This window comes from Cygnus olor, chromosome 3 (genome assembly GCF_009769625.2).
Source record: "Cygnus olor isolate bCygOlo1 chromosome 3, bCygOlo1.pri.v2, whole genome shotgun sequence".
NCBI classification, from domain to species: domain Eukaryota; kingdom Metazoa; phylum Chordata; class Aves; order Anseriformes; family Anatidae; genus Cygnus; species Cygnus olor.
The window spans coordinates 7349622-7367502 of record NC_049171.1 but is presented as its reverse complement, the minus strand read 5'-3'; the positions used below and the strand labels follow the sequence as shown (position 1 = coordinate 7367502).

General features: G+C 43.8%; 1 protein-coding gene across 3 annotated transcripts in view; it reads left to right on the top strand.

Annotated features, from left to right (window-relative positions):
- EVA1A (eva-1 homolog A, regulator of programmed cell death) overlaps positions 1-17881 on the top strand; it is a 199632-nt gene that overhangs the window by 83054 nt on the left and 98697 nt on the right. For all 3 annotated transcript variants that reach the window (XM_040554330.1, XM_040554332.1, XM_040554331.1), the window contains exons 4-5: positions 93-245; positions 16831-16974. In XM_040554330.1, coding sequence (XP_040410264.1) covers positions 93-245; positions 16831-16974 — 297 coding nt within the window. The remainder of the gene's footprint in view (positions 1-92; positions 246-16830; positions 16975-17881) is intronic.

The window sequence follows — 17881 nt, the reverse complement described above, 5'->3', positions numbered from 1 at the left end:
AAGTTCACACCATGGGGAGGTGATAAGGCTCCCTTCATGCTGGGTGCCTGCCTCTGGATCAGCTGAGTAATTAAGTGTTTGCTTCCTTCTAGATGAGTACAAGAGTAAAGTAGCCTGTGAAGACGACAAGCTGCGGCTGAGCTGTAAGAAGAGCATGGTGATAGCCATTTACTCTGCTGTCTTTGGAAGGACACAAGGAGGCAGCCTGGAGTGCCCATACCAAAACCTAGGGATGCCCATGATTGGTAAGCAGGGGAATGGCTCGACAGAGCACACTGAGCTGGGCAGGGTGGTTTCGTTTACTGCCATCACGTGCTGCTGGCACAGATCCCAGGCAGGAAAGGCAGGACTGGCACATGCAACCTGCCACTGCGGTGCTCCTGATGTGTGGTACTTTGTTAGCCAGGGGTGAACTTCATCATGAGCACCAAACTGAGGTTCAGATGGAAGCCCTAGCCAAGTAAGCACACTTCAGATTTTTGGCAGATCTCTGTTGGACTATACACTTGAGGGTATGCCTTGAGTTTCTTGTTCAATTTTCTGCCCTCCTGGTGGTCCGTACCCTCTATGGAGGTGTGTATTATCAGCAGATGTCACGGACCACCTGTGGCTAAGTCAAGTCTTGACATCACATTTAAACTTTAATAGAAGTTAAATCAAGGGGTGAAAATTCAAAAAGCAAGCTGTTAAGTTGCATCATGTTACGGTTGACTTACAGTGCCTTCAAGTAGCTTCTTTACTCCCAGGCTATCATAGTCTCTCACATTCATATGTTAACGATTGATAAACTTCAAAACATTCACTAGAACTGTCTGTTCTTGAGCCAACGTGAAATGAGCTTTAGTGTTTTGGGCAGTGTCAGAGAGACCATATGTCCGCAGTGAAAAATCCTGTGGTTAGCATTCCTCACTGTCTTTTTCTGCAGAGGTAAGAGGGGATTAACCCCTTTCCTGAAGGAATTGCCTCTGGAGGGGGAGGGACTTCAGAAGGGGCTGCACAGGGAAGCTTGAGGGGCTGCTACTGCCTGTGCTGGTATCTGTTCAGCTGTATGTGGAGATCTTTGGCTTCCCAGCTGCTAATCCTGTGCCCTTAAGGAGTTAAAAGTTATTCACATGGAAGCATGTGAAGTGGCTGCTTGGAAATATGATACGCAGATTATGGGTGTCAATAGGAGACCACAGGTGGAGTCGGGCCAGTTGAGTTATTTGTGCAGTAGGATGAGTGCCTTAGTTGTGTAACTGCAAAAATCTGAGCATTGCGGCTTAGTGGAGTAATTCAGTTTCTTCTGCTCTTTGCCATGGTTCAGTCATGTGTCAGGAGAGTCATGGTCCTTTAACAAGTTACCTCCCATCTTCTGAGATGACATACGTCTCTGGATGTGCTCCTGTTGTCCCCCAGTTTCCAGAGAGCAGAAGCCGAAGCAGATACGTTTGACAGGTTAACCTAGACATCCTTCTTGTGGTTTTTGGGATGGCCTAAGAGTGCGCACACTGGTGCGATGGTGGTTCTGTTGCTGGATGATAACTTGCCAAGTCAGGGAAACTTGATGGGTTTCTAGTGTACACCTGAGCACACCACCCCTCCTTTGTCCTTGCTGAGCGTGCGGAAAGAGGCACACACTGGTGACAAAATACGAGCATTGGGACCTGCTCTTGAATGTCAGCATGGAGCAAAACTTTTCATTTTGAATCAAAGTCACAAAAGGTAATGTTTTCCTCTTCTCTGCCCAAGTGCAAAGTCCTGAAACTTGTACTGGCTGAGAGACTAGAAAATGGGATGGAAGACAATGTTGCTCAGAGAGCAGAGCTGTAGCTAGGAGAACAAGCAGCTTCAAAGTATGAAGCAGGGCTGCATGGCCACTCTACAAAGTGTGATGTTTGCCCAAGGAAATAAGGTGTTGGGTCCTAAAGAGTAGCATGCAGCCTGCTACTGAGATGTGTGCCCATCCCAGCACTGCTACTTCCTCCAGTGTCAGCTCTTAAATGGAAACCAGTGCAGGGTTTTAAGCTGTGGGGTTACTCTAAAAATGATAAGGTTGTCGGAGAGGAGAAACTCTCTGTGTGTTTGGAGTTGCTGCAGTCTCGGGTATCTGTTAAGTCAGCCCAGTGCTGCTGGGGGAGCTGATGGAGGATGGACAGGTATGCTTTGCCTACATAACTGCAAATGGATGGGAAATATTTCTGGGACAGTGGCTCGCTGCATGCCCTGCCGGGCTGGGGATGAGAGGTGCAGGTGTGTGTATGTGTGAGGTAAATCACTGCGAGTGGGCTGGTGGTCTTTCAACTCTCCATACTCCATTTCTCAAATCCCAGCCACATCTGAGGGTGTTTGTCCAGGTCTGCTAAGTGTTCAGCAGTAGCTGGCTGATCTCCTCGGGGTGACACTGCCAGTGCTGCAGGCAGTCTCTGCTTATCATCAGCTTGCCCTACCTTCATCTGTCTTTTGGGAGCTGACCCAGTGGGACAGAGCTCCAGCGATGCAGGGAGAGGGGAGGTGGCTGTGGTTATCACTCCTCTATTGGCCCCACAGGAGGAACCGGTGTAGGATCCATCTGCAACCCAAGTCAGCAAAAAGCACATTCACACCGTGCTTCCCCACGGCGCGCTGCAAGAAATAATAAGCATGCATACATTTGCAGCACCGAAGTGAGGGGGCTGCGCTCCCAGCTGCCACTAGTGGTTGTGGGAGCGGCGTGCAGAGTCCCCCAACCTGCTCCAGAAATCATGCTCCTGCCACGGGCTTGCCTAGCCCAGCAGGCAACTCTGTTCCTTCAGGAGTAGGTGAAAGCGTCACAGCTTATAAATCAAAGCTTTCCCCAGCAAGAGAACATTTCTCTGCACGTTTCCACAGCCCTGCGATACGGAGAGGGTTGCTCCGTGACAGCCTTTGATCCCAAACATTTGTGAGGAGCTGATCTTACAAACACGGCTGTGACTCAGACTCTGTGGTAGCATCCAGTTCCTGTAAGGCAGAACCCAGCCACGTTCTGCACAGGGAAGATTTATTCTGTTTGAATTTCACGGGACTGATGATTTGTGTCACTCCTGAGCCTTGGCAAAGCGCCTTTCCCTGGGAAGTAGGTCCTGGACAAGTTTGCAGTGTTTAGTTTTATTCAGGCAGCACGAGTTACTGATGAGTGGAGAACTCGTACTTGCTCCAGAGGTGGGGAAGGCTATCTTCCTCTCATGATGAAAAGCAGTTCAGAAAATGTTATTCCATTTTTTTTTCTGAACAAAATGCACATTTGGGTTGAATTTAGAAATCTGCATCGTCTACAGATGAGACTTAAACTGAGAGATGAGGAGGAGGGTTGGCCTAATAGAGCATTGTATATATTTCTGACTCTTTCACAAGGAAATGGGACAAATCATTTAATTTTTGTTGCTTCTGCCTTGAAAAACAAGATCATGAACCCCTGTAGGAGTGTTGAGGAGATAAAGTCCACTTCAAAGTGAGTTTCTTGGATTCTGCAGAGACATGAGGTACGTTGGGTATTTGGCTGGAGTGGTTTGAGGCATTAAGGCATTGCAGCCCTTTAGCACCTGCACAACCCATCCACCCTTGTGCTGCTTTTGAGTAGTGTGGGATCCTCGAGTCAGACATTGCACACCGTGCCCTGCCAAACACATGCTTTCTGTCCATGTCTGCCTGAATGTGCTTAGCATCTGAGAGGGGAAAGTTACTGTGAAGGACTCCATCCTATCCCTGTCATGTTAAAGAGAAAAACTGCCAGGATCTCCTTTTCAGCGGAAACGTGCTGAAACTTGTGTCTCTGACCGTAATGGGAAACCCCTGCAAACAGCTGGACCCCTCCTTGAGTGCCTTGGGAACTCTGAGAAGCTCCTAAAGGAATGTGACCTTGTTTGTAACTCTTTTAATAAACCCTCCACTTTGCTGCCAGCTTGTGCAGAGACAATACGCAGAGCATAGGGAGGTCTCTGGGGAAAGGGTTATTTGCAAGCAACAAGCCATTAATATCCAGCGAGCCTTCTGCCCCTTTATCATGCTGTTTGCAGCTGTCTCTGCCTGCATCTCTGACTTGTTTATACCAAGGGAAGCTGATTTAAAAATGGACTTTTCCTACTTGTATCTGAGTGCAAGGTAATGATCTAATTAGGAAACTAAAGAGGAAGAACTCGGATGTAAAACAATTACCCTTCTTATGATTTAGTGGAGCAATATCCTTCATCATATTCAGTGCACCTGACATGTCCACATGTATTTTTATAGTAACTAGCCCCCGAACCACAGGGAATAAGATGGATGTGCCCAGCTCACCTCTAACATCAGGATCCAGGTCTCCTTCTCACAGACCCTGTCTTTCTCCATCAGCTGTACAAAGAGCCCACAGCAATCTCACTCTCATCTGGGTAGAAGGAATCTGGGCTTGGTTTCTGACTTGACACATGATTGCAGGAACTGCATCTCCAAAGCCCAACTTAAGGTCATGGTGTGTGGGTTAAACTGAGTAGTCTGCTGAGAAATTAAATGTCTTTGTCACCTAACACGCAGGTTCTCTCCTGTGCCTCTGTGGAGAGAAAATGGATGTGTTTACAAAGCCCTGAGGAAACTGAGATGAAGTGGCTCTCTCAAACTCAGTGGATCTGATAAGGAAAGAGCAGAGAAGTGATTTCAGTGAATAAGCCTGTGCTTTAGGTGCTCATTCCCTGGCATTTTTCATTTTAATGCAATGACAGAAGGTGATTCAACCCAGTTTGTTTTGATTTCCTCCTCTTAAGGCAGATGTATATATGACTTGAACCGGAGCTTTCACAGAACATCATATAAATATTTATTAAACCATATAAATAATAGATCTTTCTAGTTTGTTTATCTATGATCAGATCTAGCCTGTAAGTATGAAATACATACAATAAAAAAATCATTTTAATCCATGGTACATTATATTCTTGCCAACACTAGAGCTAGTTTTAAGAGACTACTGCCCCTCCAGCCATGCATTTTTGTCTCTCTTCCTCTTTACCAAGACATATTCCACCCTATATTTCTGTCAGTACAAGTCCGTGGTTGTGCTCTAAACTAGGTCTTAAGTGAAATAAAAATAAAAGACCTTCAAGCTGTGGAGATGAGGTGATGAGGAATCGAGACCACTGGCATTGATGGGGGAGGCAGCGGGGGATCGGCATGGCAGAAGACTGGGGTATCTACTGAAATCTGTGCTGATCAGGTAATGCTACGTAACTCAGCTATCCTTTAGCAGATCTGGGTGTTTGTGGCTGAAATGCCCTTGGGCTATGGCCTTTCACCATGCAGAAGATGACATGGCTGGAACGCTGGCTTTGTGGCATGAGCAGCACATGTGGGAGGGAATTGGACTCTGGCTTTCTTTCCTAAGATGCCTGCCAGGCTTCTAGAGGGTGTCTTCACATAGGTGGGACTCCCTCTATGTATGTTTGATTTATATTCAGGGCAGAAACTGCTTAATTATGTGTACAGTTGATGATTAAGAACATGTTTTTAGAGGCGAATCTGTCTGTATGTAAAAAAAAACCCACAAGTACCCAAATTTGAAGACTAAATAAATATCAGTTGCTGTTTAATTCACATATAATACCCAATTAAATCTAAAATGAAATAAAAATCCCATTTAGAATGCAAAGTTAAAGTGAGACAAAGCCTGCTTTCAGAAACTTATTTTTCATTTTTTAGATAGTTTGAATGTTTCACTTTTTGTTTCAAAACACCAGGAGGTAATTAAAATCACTTTACAACTGTTTCTAAAAAACTCAAACTATTGTTGGATTCCATAGTAATAAAAATTATTTATATGGAGTTGTTTTTTATTTGCACACAATTACTATTTAAAAATAAAATAAAAAGAAAAATAAAGCCATTCAAATTTGCTTCTGGGCAAGATCCTTCTCAAAGCCAAGGTTCAATTGGGTTTTAAAAATGTTTACAGTGGAGTATATGACCCCATGCAATGATTGTAAATAACAATTCTGAAAGTTGTAATTTAAATAGCACTAGCAGGCTCTGTGTTGATATTCATATGATATTTGGGGAATTAAAGTGGGTATTTCTAACACCTTCAGGATGATAAACTTAGTAACCAATCTTACAAAAGATGTCTGTTGCCCTAGCATTAGCTAAAAGCATATTCAGAATATTCTCCTAAAAATAAAAGGGAAGAACTTCGGAGATATAAATCTGTAACATTTCAATGTATTTCCATGGAGTTACTCTGCATGAAAACCAGTGTAACTTGTTCAGAACTGATGAAGTTCCTTTTACAATAACTCAGATGTCAGCCAAGAATAGGACAAAATTACCATGATGGTGAATGCTGAGCCTGAGAAACAAAGGTAATGCGAAACCTGTGAGGCTGCAGGCATGCCGTGCTTTATTTTAGGAAGCAAGGGCAAGAAATGACTTGCAGATTGTGTCAGCTGGGTAGTCTTTTAAAAAAGATGGGCCAGTCCCACAGCTTCCGAAGTTTAGATCTTGCTTCAGCACAGATGTAGGCACTTTTTGAAGTGTGCCCATGTTCAGGAAAATTGTTGGGCAGTAGTGAATAGGAAGGACAGATAAACTGAGGGTCTTCACAGAGCAGTAGCTGCACTGAATACACCAACCTTATCTTCTACTGGCTGAAGCAGGAGCTGTTAGCTTCTTTGCTTTGTATCTTGAATGCCTTATGGCCCACAATCAACTGTTTTCTGCTGCAAATTAAATAATAAAATTTTACTGTTGTTGCCAGACCCAAACTTCTTTGTTCTCTGAGACTCCTTGGAGCCAAGTTTGTTGCTGTCCTCAGATTCTCACTGTAACTCCCAAACCTGCAAAACGTTATTAATTTGCTCAACTTCACACACTCCAAGTAAGTCTCTGCAAAACTGGAGCCTCACATGTTTTATATGAGTGCTGGTTCCAGCTACAAAGGTGATAAGATGATTTGAGATCACTTTAATAAACCAAATGCTTCTAAATGTAATAACGGCATCTGTAATTAAGCCTGCAATGGATCTTTCAGTTGCAGTCTCTAGATGTAATTAAATTTCATTTTTTTAAAGATAATTTCTCTTTTCTGGCCTATTGCTCAAGTTTCCAAAGTTTTATGAAGTGTGTGGTGAGTAATTTTTCTCTCTCTTTCATTAAAATGTATTTTTTATTGTAAAAACGGCCTTGTTAGCACATCCTTCTAATGTTTGGATGTAGATCTTTTTAGCCAGCTGTTTTCAGTGACATTGTGCAAGACATAGATATTATATCCAGCTGTACCAATGTGAATTTGTAATAACGATGATGGCAATGGATATCAGAAACCCAGCTCAACGTGCTACCAAAGTACCAAATACCACAGGAACAGAAACGAAATAAAAAGTCCCTGAAACTTATAAAAGCTCACAGAAGAGGAGATGTCAGGCTGGGCTTGATGCTGTTGAGGAGGTAGACTCTTCTTGGCCTCGGTGTGGACCATGAGATGCTGGAGCATCTCTCTGACTCTGTTCTGTACCACATCAGATGGTGCTCAGACATCCCTGGGCAGCAGGGACCTGGGAAGCCAGAGCTAATATGTGGGCCAAAACCCTTGTGTTACTTCCCCAGCAATCCTGTCCACAAACCCTCTTCCACATTCCAGTGCCCTATCCAGCAAAAATGATCTTGAGCCCCTGCTTACAGCTCAGAAATGCTTTTAACCATCTCTTCCAACAAATTGTTCTCTTTTATTTCCTACTTGAAGAGGGTTTTCTTGTATTTGGAACAGATTTACTGTCCATGTTTTTTGAAATCTATTGTTCTGGCTTCCAAAACAACAGCCTCTTCATTGTTTTGAATCTCCACTTCCTGAACTTTCCTCTTTAGACATCTACTTCTGCTTCTTTTCTCCTTAAGGGCAGTCTTTTGTTTCTACTGGTCTTCATATTGGTTGGTCTTAAGGTCTCATATCTGTGGCTTGGTTTTCTCCCTCTGTTTTCCCACTTTCCTCCCTCTGTTTTCCCACTTTCCCTTTGTTTCTAAATCTAACTCACTTCTTGTGTCCTTTATAGAGGAATGTATGCCTCTATACAGAGAAATTCAGTTTATCTTTGTTGCCCCCATCTGAAACTGTGCAACAGTGCCTCACTGATACAAATCAGCCACCTGGGCTGCTTATTGTAGAGGGAAATGGGACAAAATCCATCTTTATTTACCATTTTTCTGCACTGGGTTTCAAAAAGAACATCAAACTTAATGGGCACGGGATAAGCTGAAAATGCCTGGGAGATATACAGCATGTGGTGCGGGCTGGCTCATCAATACTCCATGAAGACATGCAACTGAATGAGGCAGTTCTGAGTCGTTCCTTGGTCTTCCAGGAAGGAGTCTAGGCAGCAGCCTCACCTGCAACATTGGAGTTACTTTCCTCCTACTTACATCCTTCTTTCCCATCCACTGAAGTTTGTTTTCTCTTTTGGCAGATAAGTGTGTAACCACAGTGCTGATTCAGACCTCTGTCAGTATTTTTTTGCAGGAATCAGATTTCTCTCTTTAGTTATTTGACCTCCACATCTTCCATCTTTCATTCTGTCCTCCCTGTTTCAGAGCTCTCAGCACGTAACTTTTCCTGTTTTATCCTTTAGCAAGAAATCTTACTGCATGTTTCAGAGAAAAATCACGTCCTTTGCCTGGGAGGCGTTTCCTCCTAGAGCTGTCACTTGCTTGTGAATGACTTCCCTCAAGGGAATATATGCCTTAGCTCATTCCTTTCACCTGCTCCTCAAAAGGCAGTGAGGACAGCTAGGGTTCTGCTGACCGTTTTAATTCCAGCTGTAGGTCTGCTCCTGAGGCAGCCAAAGCATCACTGAGCCTGTGTGCGCTGCAGAATTCGTCTCTTGATCAGGCACCACTAGTCATGTTCCAGTTCCTCATCACTTCACATGCACTCCTGGAAATAGTATCTTGGGCTGTGATTCTCTTTCTGAAGCCTTCATTTATAGCTAGTCATTTGGTCCTTCTGATACTTCAAGATCTTATACTGTGTTTTGTTTATTGAAAAAGTAGAATGAGTGCTCCAATTTTTGTGCTAAATTCACCGACTCAGGGAATGCTTCCTCTGACAAATGGGTAGAGGTTTCTTCTCAGGCTCAATTCTTTTTTTTTTTCAAGTGCACACATGTGATTCTTATGTGAAATGAGGGCATAAAGGGCCAATATGCAATCAGGGCTATCAAGATCACTGACATAAAGCTGATATGATGCTCAGGTGAAAGAGTAATTATAGTAATTATATATATATAAGCAGCAAAAGATTGAAAATGTTGTGCTCCCCATGATCCTCAGGTCTGTGAAGAATTATTTGCTCTTTATTCTGACAGAAGGGTCAATGGAGGCGTGTTCCATTCCCTGCTGCCTTTCTAGGCCCTTGGGCAGCCTGTGGGAAAAACCCACTGCCTTACAGCCTTACAGCATGCTAATTTATTAGCACATTCAGGTGTACACGGTCCTGCGTGCTCTGGAAAGCTTGCTTCATCAGCTCAGGAGCCTGCCTTTGCAGGCTGCACATGGATGTAGCTGATCAGTCTGATCATGAGATTAACAAATGCGCAGATGTTCTTGGGCATCTGGCACGTGCCCAGCTTCGCTGCACAATTAGTCACACATCTCAAAACAAGGTGTCTACATCTGGGGATCCATCTGTGATGACTGCTGCCTTGGAAGAGGTCCTGATCTCCACCGGAGCATCTAAGAGTTACCATAGTGCAAAAATTAAACTGTTTGGAAACATTCTTTCGAACCCAGATAGGTTTTGCAATCAAAAGCAGCAACGTATGGCTTGGCTTTCAGATTTGGATGTGTCACCCTTGTTGGAGAAAAACAAGTAACAGTGAGTAACCAAAGTAACGGATGTGATTAATAGGCATTGGCTCCAATTTGTTTTTGTCACCAGGAAGAGGTAATAAAGAAATACTCATGCTGGGAAGCAGCCTTAAACCGACTAAAACCCATTCATTGTGGTGAGCTTGATGATATGGACATTACATCACCGAGATTGATTCTAGTATTAAAGCCAGTGCTGTGTGCAAGCTGCAGCTGGTAAAATCCTCCAGCATGGCTTTGGTGCCATCTGATTTGGGTTTTACCCTGTCAGATGTTGGGCTGGTAAAGACAGTAGATGAGGGAGTAATATCAGCCTAGCAGTCCTGGAATACTAAATTGAACCGGTAAAATGAATTGCCTATCGAGGGCTTAGACTAACAGTTGTGAAATCAAGCTGCCCAGCAGTGTGCTTTTGTGGAACGATGCTGTGAAAGGGAATTCACTTCGACCTCGCAGCAGTAGCGAGGCTGGAGGGATGTGCAACTTTTAGAAAGTGGGGCCAGGAGTAGAGAGGATAAAGTGAGCTGATCCCACTGTCCCCCAGACACAAACTTTGGTCTGAAATACCAGATGCCAAAAGCACAGCTGATATCTTTAAACACTTTCACATGTGGAAGTTTCACCATAGCCAGGAATTGTATTTCTTCTTAGGCAGTGTACTGGAGCAATCCAAGACTAATGAAAGAAGAAGGTAACTCTGGTCCAACCTGTGTAAGTGAGTTCTGTATCATCTGTGAGGCCTTAAAGTAGTTTTATTGCTATGCTGTGGGATTTGAGCTTTGTGGGCTTTAAAAGGTTCTTGGCAGGGACCTTGCTCTGCTTAGCAGTACTTACTTCAGACTTACTGTTATGGTGTTGGCATTTGTGAGTGTCCTTTGCTGTGTCTCTGACACATGGGATCAGGATAGTATTTAGTATAACACACACAGTTTGCACTTAGCAAACAAGCAGGAAAAGAAAGGAAATGTTGCCCTAAATGAGCATGCCATCAAGTGCAATGAGAGTGCCACTTCTGAAGGTCTGGAAAACATGAACTGGGACCATGGCCCAACTCTGCTCTACCACATTGCTGGGCTTGGCTCCCCTCCATCTTTTTGAGAGGCTAACTGCTTCATTTATGGATAAGAGAATCTCCATTTTATTCCCTCTCTGAGCTCTGGGAATAGGTAATTGGAGGTGAAGCCTTCTGACCTGGAATCACCTCCTGAAAAGGTACCAATATACCTGAAGATCTCACTTCAACCCAGCTCCCTAAGGACTTGTTTACATTCAGAAGTTAAATTACCTACATGCATGTCAAAACAGCTAACATGAGTGATGCTGAGTGTTTTTATACCCCTGAGACATGGGGAGGGAGGTGGGGTAGGGGGTGGTGGTGGAGGTGTAAAAGAAAAGACCAGGTTTTCACTTCTAGAGCTGTGGATGACATGGTGGTGACGGTGATTTATGAGGATGCTGTAGCCTTGTCTATCATTCAGCAGTCTCTCAGATGTATTATTGACATCTTCTGTGCTAGTTAGTGAGGGAATAAAGTTTCTAGAATATGGCATTTTGGCTTCCAACTGAATGACCTCCTTATCACAAATCCTTTGAAGTGTAGGAGGGAGATGGTCCCATTTGGAGGTTATGATGATGCTGTCACATTTTTCAGTACAATGTGTTATGTGAAGGACAGACAAGTTGACAGGTCAAAATAAAAGAGGGGAGACCAAGCTAATTTCAGTATAGGTATAATTCTTCCTCAGAATACTGCTGGCTGCTTGCTCGCATGTTTCTGGAAATCACAAGACCTTTGTGCTTAAAAGTTGTATGCAGGGAAAATTCTCTGCTGTGACCAAAGGGAAGTTTTCAAAGTGAATACTTTGTCAATTTTTGTGCTGTAGGGTCTTTTTTTTTTTTTTTTTTTTTTTTTTTTTTTTTTTTTTGTGAGTACTGGAAGAGAACAGTATTTGGATTTACCATGCAGGAACCTGGTGTTGTCAGTGGGGCTTAGCTGGCTCTTGTAGCCTGTGTTCATGAGATGACTTTTTGACATTCCTGCACTCACCAGATTTTGGTGCTCATTAGGATTTGGAGGTCAGTGCCAACAATAAAGACCTGACTAGATCGTGGCTGTTTGCTACAAGAGTCAAGTAAATGAAGTTCTACCAGAAACCTCCACAATGCTCTGTTGAAGTCCAACTGGTAGCCAGTTACAAGAAGTCAATAATAACCACACACAGACCAATATTGCTTAAGATTTCAGTAATGGCTTGGATCATGGGATAGAGTTTGTGGGTGGTACCAAATTGGATGGCAATTGTTACAGCAAGTGGTAGGGACCTCAGAGGGAAAACCTTGTGAAACCTTGTGAAGTTAAGAAAAGGCAAACTGCACCTGAATAACCCTCTGCAACAGTGCATGCTGGAGGCCAGCTGGGTGGAAAGTACCTCTGCAGAAAAAAAAGACCAGGGTGTCCTGGAGGGCAACAAGTTGAGTGTGAGTCGGGTGAGGTCTTGTGGCAACAGTGGCTAAATGGATACTGAACTGTATTAGTAAGAACATGGCAAACACATCAAATAGAGGGTTTATTCATTCTATTTGGCCCTCCAGTACTCCACTTATCTGGAGTACTGGAGTGTTCAGTTTGGGGCTCCCCAGATAAAGAGAGATGTTGAAAAACTGCAGTGAATCTAGCAAAGAGCCACTAAGATAGTCAGGGGGCAGGAGCACACAGAACATGTGGAAATGCTGAAAGACCTCAGCTTCTTCAGTCTCAGGAAGAGAAAGCTCAGGCAGGGTTGTCATTGCTGGTTTTTCTATTCCCTAATAGTTGGCTATATAGAAGACTTTTTGGAAATGCATAGGAAAAAAACAATGAAAAAAAAGAAAAAAAAAAGCAATCAACACAAGTTACAGCAATGGAAATCTGATTAGATATAAGGAAAAAATTCTTCACCTGGATATTGGTTTAGCCCTGGAACAGGTGCCCAGGGAAGTTGGGCAATATTCATCTGCAGAGATTTTCAAAACCTGCCTGGGCAAATTATTGAGTAACCTGATGTAAATTCAAAGCTTTCCCTGCTTTGAGCAGGAGGTTGGACTGGATAAGGCCCAGATATTGCTTCCAACTAAATTGTTGTACGGTTTATGTGCTACAGTCCTAACAGGTGACGTTTGTACTGGGTATATATTCAATATTAAGGTTTCTATAAAGGCCGTAAAAAAGAGGCTTTTTAAATCTTGGTTCCCTACTTCCTATGTTAGGGAATTTAATCCTCATCTGTAACTGAACCATGTAGAGTCTCTTTTGCTTTCTGCTCATTTTGGCTAATGCAGGTTGAGCTGGAGCAGTCTGGCAATTGGAGAGTCAAACATTACATTACTGATGGTTAAGTGAATAGAATGGCTGGTCATATTCTGGCTTCTGGATGGAATCTTGATGGCTTCTGGACAGAAGCTGGCTGTCTAGGTCTACCTGTGTGCTGGTAAACTAGCAGTGCCAGGGCCTGGAAACTGGAAATATATCCTCTGTTCTCTTAAGTTGTAGCATGGTCCATGCCACAGTTAGTTGCCTTGGCCCAACCAACACTCTCCTAGGCAATTCAGAAGATGGTTTGAGATTGTATATAGGACAGAGTCAATTCCCACTGTGTTTTCCCACCCTGTTTTGGAAGGTAAGAGTATTTAATAACATCGATATGGGTTGTTCCAACACAGTTGGCCTCAGGGCTGGGGAATGGGCCAGGGTAGGTTTCCATTTACCAGCAAACACGTTAGCCAAACAGTGTAGGCTGGACCTCAGCACTGTTAAAATACAAATAGGAATTGCAATGTCAGGACCTGCTCTGGCAGATGGAGCTACATGGCTCTCTGCTTGGATATTATAGCTCAGGCAACATCTGCATTGGTAGGTGGGGCTGGGGAAGGGGCTGGTGATCACTAGTGATGGCTAGAAAAACCAGTGATGTTAGCATGAGGGCATATGGCCCATAAAGCTACTAACAGCATTTTCAGTGTGCTAAATCTACAGATCTGGCACTTGAAGAGTCAGTCCAACTTGTTATGGTGGAAGGCAGAGTCTGTAACTTGTAACAGCTCATTCTCACAGGAGGAGAACCCAAAGTCTGACCATTTCTGGTGATGGATGCAAAAGACTTGTCATGCCCCTCTCAGTTATAGGAGCTGCATGGGTAATTCTCCAGCCTCCCATGGAGGTGGTGTGCTCCTGTGCTGGGGGTGAGGCCCCTGTGCAGACAGCCCTGTGGAGTGCGTGAGAACAATAACATAAAAAAAAGAACAAGCACCCTCCATGAAATCCTATGCAGTGCTTAGATTTGATGAGTTTCTCTAACTGGACATTTGACAAAAGACAATATAGCAGGATTGCTGCGTGCCAGATGTTTCCAGTGGAATTTCTGACACTCGATGGATCAAAAATCCCCTAAGGAAGTTTGGGTGTTTCAGTATGAAAATGCTCATATGGGGCCCTGTTCTTTTGTCATTTGCAGCATGTGAAATAAAAAGCTGCCTTTCATTTGAGAAAAAGACATGTTGCCCTCTGGGCTTAGTTTTCTGTGGCCTTCCCGTGTCTGTCATTACTTCGTTGTTGTGCTGCTTTATTGGGATATTGTGACAAGGTTTTGGTAGGGGTCTGCAGGGCTGGCCTCTACAAGCAGAGCCCAGCAGCTGCCCCATGTCAGATCAGAGCCAGCTCCAGATGGCTCCAAGAGGGACCTGCCGCTGGCCAGAGCTGAGCCATGAGCAACGCTGGTTGGCTCTCTGGGAGAACAGATTTAAGAAAGGGAAAAAAAAACTTCTGTGCAACAGCAGCTGGGAGAGAGGGGTGAGAAAATGTGAGAGAAGCAGCCCTGCAGACCCCAGGTCAGAGCAGAAGGAGGACAGGAGGTGCTCCAGGCACACAGCACAAGTTCCCCTGCAGTCTGTGGAGAGGCCCCTAGTGGAGCAGGCTGTCCCCCTGCAGCCCATGGGTCCCACATGGAGCAGATCTCCACGCTGCAGCCTGTGGAGGAGCCCCCGGTGGAGCAGGTGGATGTGGCCTGGAGGAGGCTGTGGCCCATGGAGAGCCCCCGCAGGAGCAGGCCCCGGGCCGGAGCTGCAGCCCGTGGAGAGGAGCCCACGCAGGAGCAGGGGGTCTGGGGGGAGCTGCCGCCTGTGGGGGCCCCGTGCTGGAGCAGTTTGCTCCTGGGGGATGGACCCCATGGTACGGAGCCGTGTGGGAGCAGTTCTTGAAGAGCTGCTGCCTGTGGGCAGCCCCCGCAGGCTCAGTTCGGGAAGGACGGCATCCCGTGGGAGGGACCCCAGGGGGAGCAGGGGCAGAGAGGGACCATGAAGGAGCGGTGGAGACAAAGCGTCAGGGACTGACCACAGCACCCATTCCCTGAGCCACACATAGGGAGGAGGTGGAAGAGGGTGGATGGGGGGACATGGTTTTAGTTTGCTGTTAGTTCCCACTGCTCTAGTGAGACAATTTAGTGGGCAATAAATCACATTAATCTCCTTTATGCTGAGTCTTTTTTGCCCATGATGGTGTGTGATGTCCCTGTCCTTATCTCAACCTACAAGCATTTTTTTTCATTGTATTTTCTTCTCCTGTTCTTTTGAGGAGGGGGAGTGAGAGAGCAGTGTGGTGGTGCTCAGCTGCCCATCAGTGTGAAACCACCGCACTGCTTTCTAGCATTCAATACCTTTTAGGGTCCCTTTTTCCTCTCCCTGCCTCCTGATTAGTGACCAAATGGGATCGTATTATTTTCTCTGTACATTTTTCTGTTGCTTTTGGCAACTGCTGATGTTGAAGAAGTATCGCCTTGTCAAATTCCCATGGTGGCTGGCCTGCTTGGACAGAGAAAGCAAACTATCAAGTCTAGCACAAAAACGTTGGAGAGCATGTCTGTACAAATCCTCTGTGTCTTACATGAGAAAACAGTAGCTAACAATCTGGTATAAGATAATACTTGAGTAAATATTTACATATGGAGCTTTGCATATTCTAAAGACCTGATCTGACAAACATTTATTCTTGCATGGAATAAACAAAATTAACAGAATATTTCTACTTGCATGGTGGATGGTAAAACTGTAATTATTTGACCTCACAGTAACCCTCCTTATGCTTGGAAATACAGCATCTGCCAAGAGTAGACAGGGACGCTAACTACCTCTGACTGCAGAAGGAGGGCGGAGGTGGTGACTGAAGACTTGAGACAGCTCTCTTGGACATAACATAGGCTAAAAAAGCCTACAAACAAGAAAAACGTGGAAAAAATTCTACTTACACAAATCAAACTGGGGTTTTACCCTTCCCTGAACAAGATCATTTCCTTACACTCACGAGGTGGAAATTTGCTAATAATTTTGCATGTTGCTATGATCAGTTGCATTATCAGCTAAATAAATCTACATGAATTCCATATGAATTTTGTAAATGTTATAGCCACATATTTTCTGTTCCTATGACAGTCTCTTAGTTTATGGGGAAGCTTGTAGTTTGTCTGGATAAATGCATTGGAATGAAGCTCCTGAGATCTCAGACTTTTTCCATGCTCTGCACTGACCTGCTGTTGTTAGTCTCTTCATGTTCAGAGTCATTTTCTGAAACAGTCATTTTCTATGGCTCTGTTTCTCCACCTGTGAAAATGAGGATGACGATGCCTCTCTTAGAGTCTTTTAAGAACTTTATAAAGCAAATGCTAGGTAAAGAGGAATTATTTTTATTTTGGATAGGCTTTTTCCTTTGAAGACAAGTAATCTTTTATTTACAGCCTTCTTTCTGCTCATGAGGAGAAGTTTTGACTCTATTCTTTTTGGTAATTCCCTTTCAATTTGCAATCAATTAGATGTGTTTGAGAGTCAGATACAGCTTTTCATGTGAACACAAAGATTTTAAAATACTGTCGGAGAGCTCATATGTGTGCACTCTCACAGTCTACATCTGGTAAATTTTTTCTTAGGGCATTTATGATGTGGATGGATGAATATTCAAAAATAGATATCCTTTTTCCCTTGTAGAGTGTCAGTCAGCTACTGCTCTCCAACTCATGATCAAGCGCTGTCATGGGAAAAGAAGTTGTAGCATATATGCCAGCACCTATGAATTTGGAGATCCTTGTTACCCTGGCATCCGAAAGCATCTCAATGTCATCTACACTTGTGGTGAGTTGCAAAAAAGCTCTTACTTTAACTCTCATTGGGGTACGTGTTTAATGAACAGTAGTGGATGGAAAATGACAAGAGTTGTAATTGTGCATAAAAAGTGGTTGAGCTTCCAGTTGGATGATGGCTATTTTCATTTGGTCAACAAGGGAAAACCCTGTGGGTCACTTGAGTTTAATTCTGCCTCTTTTTCTACTTATTGGCTTGACAGAAAAAGCAGAAAATATGGAAATTATTATTATTTTTTTTAACCCATTCAACACTGTCCCTGCAAGGCAGCACAATCTGTCAGTGGCATCAACCTATTCACTGGATGCTTACATCCCAAATGTTAGCATCCTGCTGTTTATTTCCCTCCAGCAAAGTTGTGGTTATCAGTAGGATCCTTTTTACTTGGTTCTGTACTTCATTTTGTACCAAAGAATAAGACAATCACTTATCCATACTCTTCCAGGACATTGGAAGAAAATTGCATGCAAAATCTCCAGGTGAACATAGCAATATTTTCCTAACAAAAAACTGTTATCTGAAAAAAAAAATGTTCTAAGTTGGGATCATAAGTCACACTGTTGAGCAGATACTGTACTCCTAACTGACTAGTCATCTTTGCAACAGAGAAAAAAAATCTTCCTCTCTGAGCTATGTGGTATGAAAACAAGATCAGGTCTGTCTTCTTCCAGCGAAAAAATTTTGGTCATTTGTAGCTGATATATTTGAAAATATTTGCTTAAGGGTTTTGTTTGTAGAGTTGTTGCTAGGATCAGCTCTGTCTCTCTATCTGTTAGTTTCTACATCCACCTGGAAGAGAAATTCTGGCGCTATTTTGAATCTGCTAAGTAGATGGCTGAACTATCTGATGTGCTGGCCGTGTCATCAGACAACAACAGATCTGTGGGTCAATCTCCAG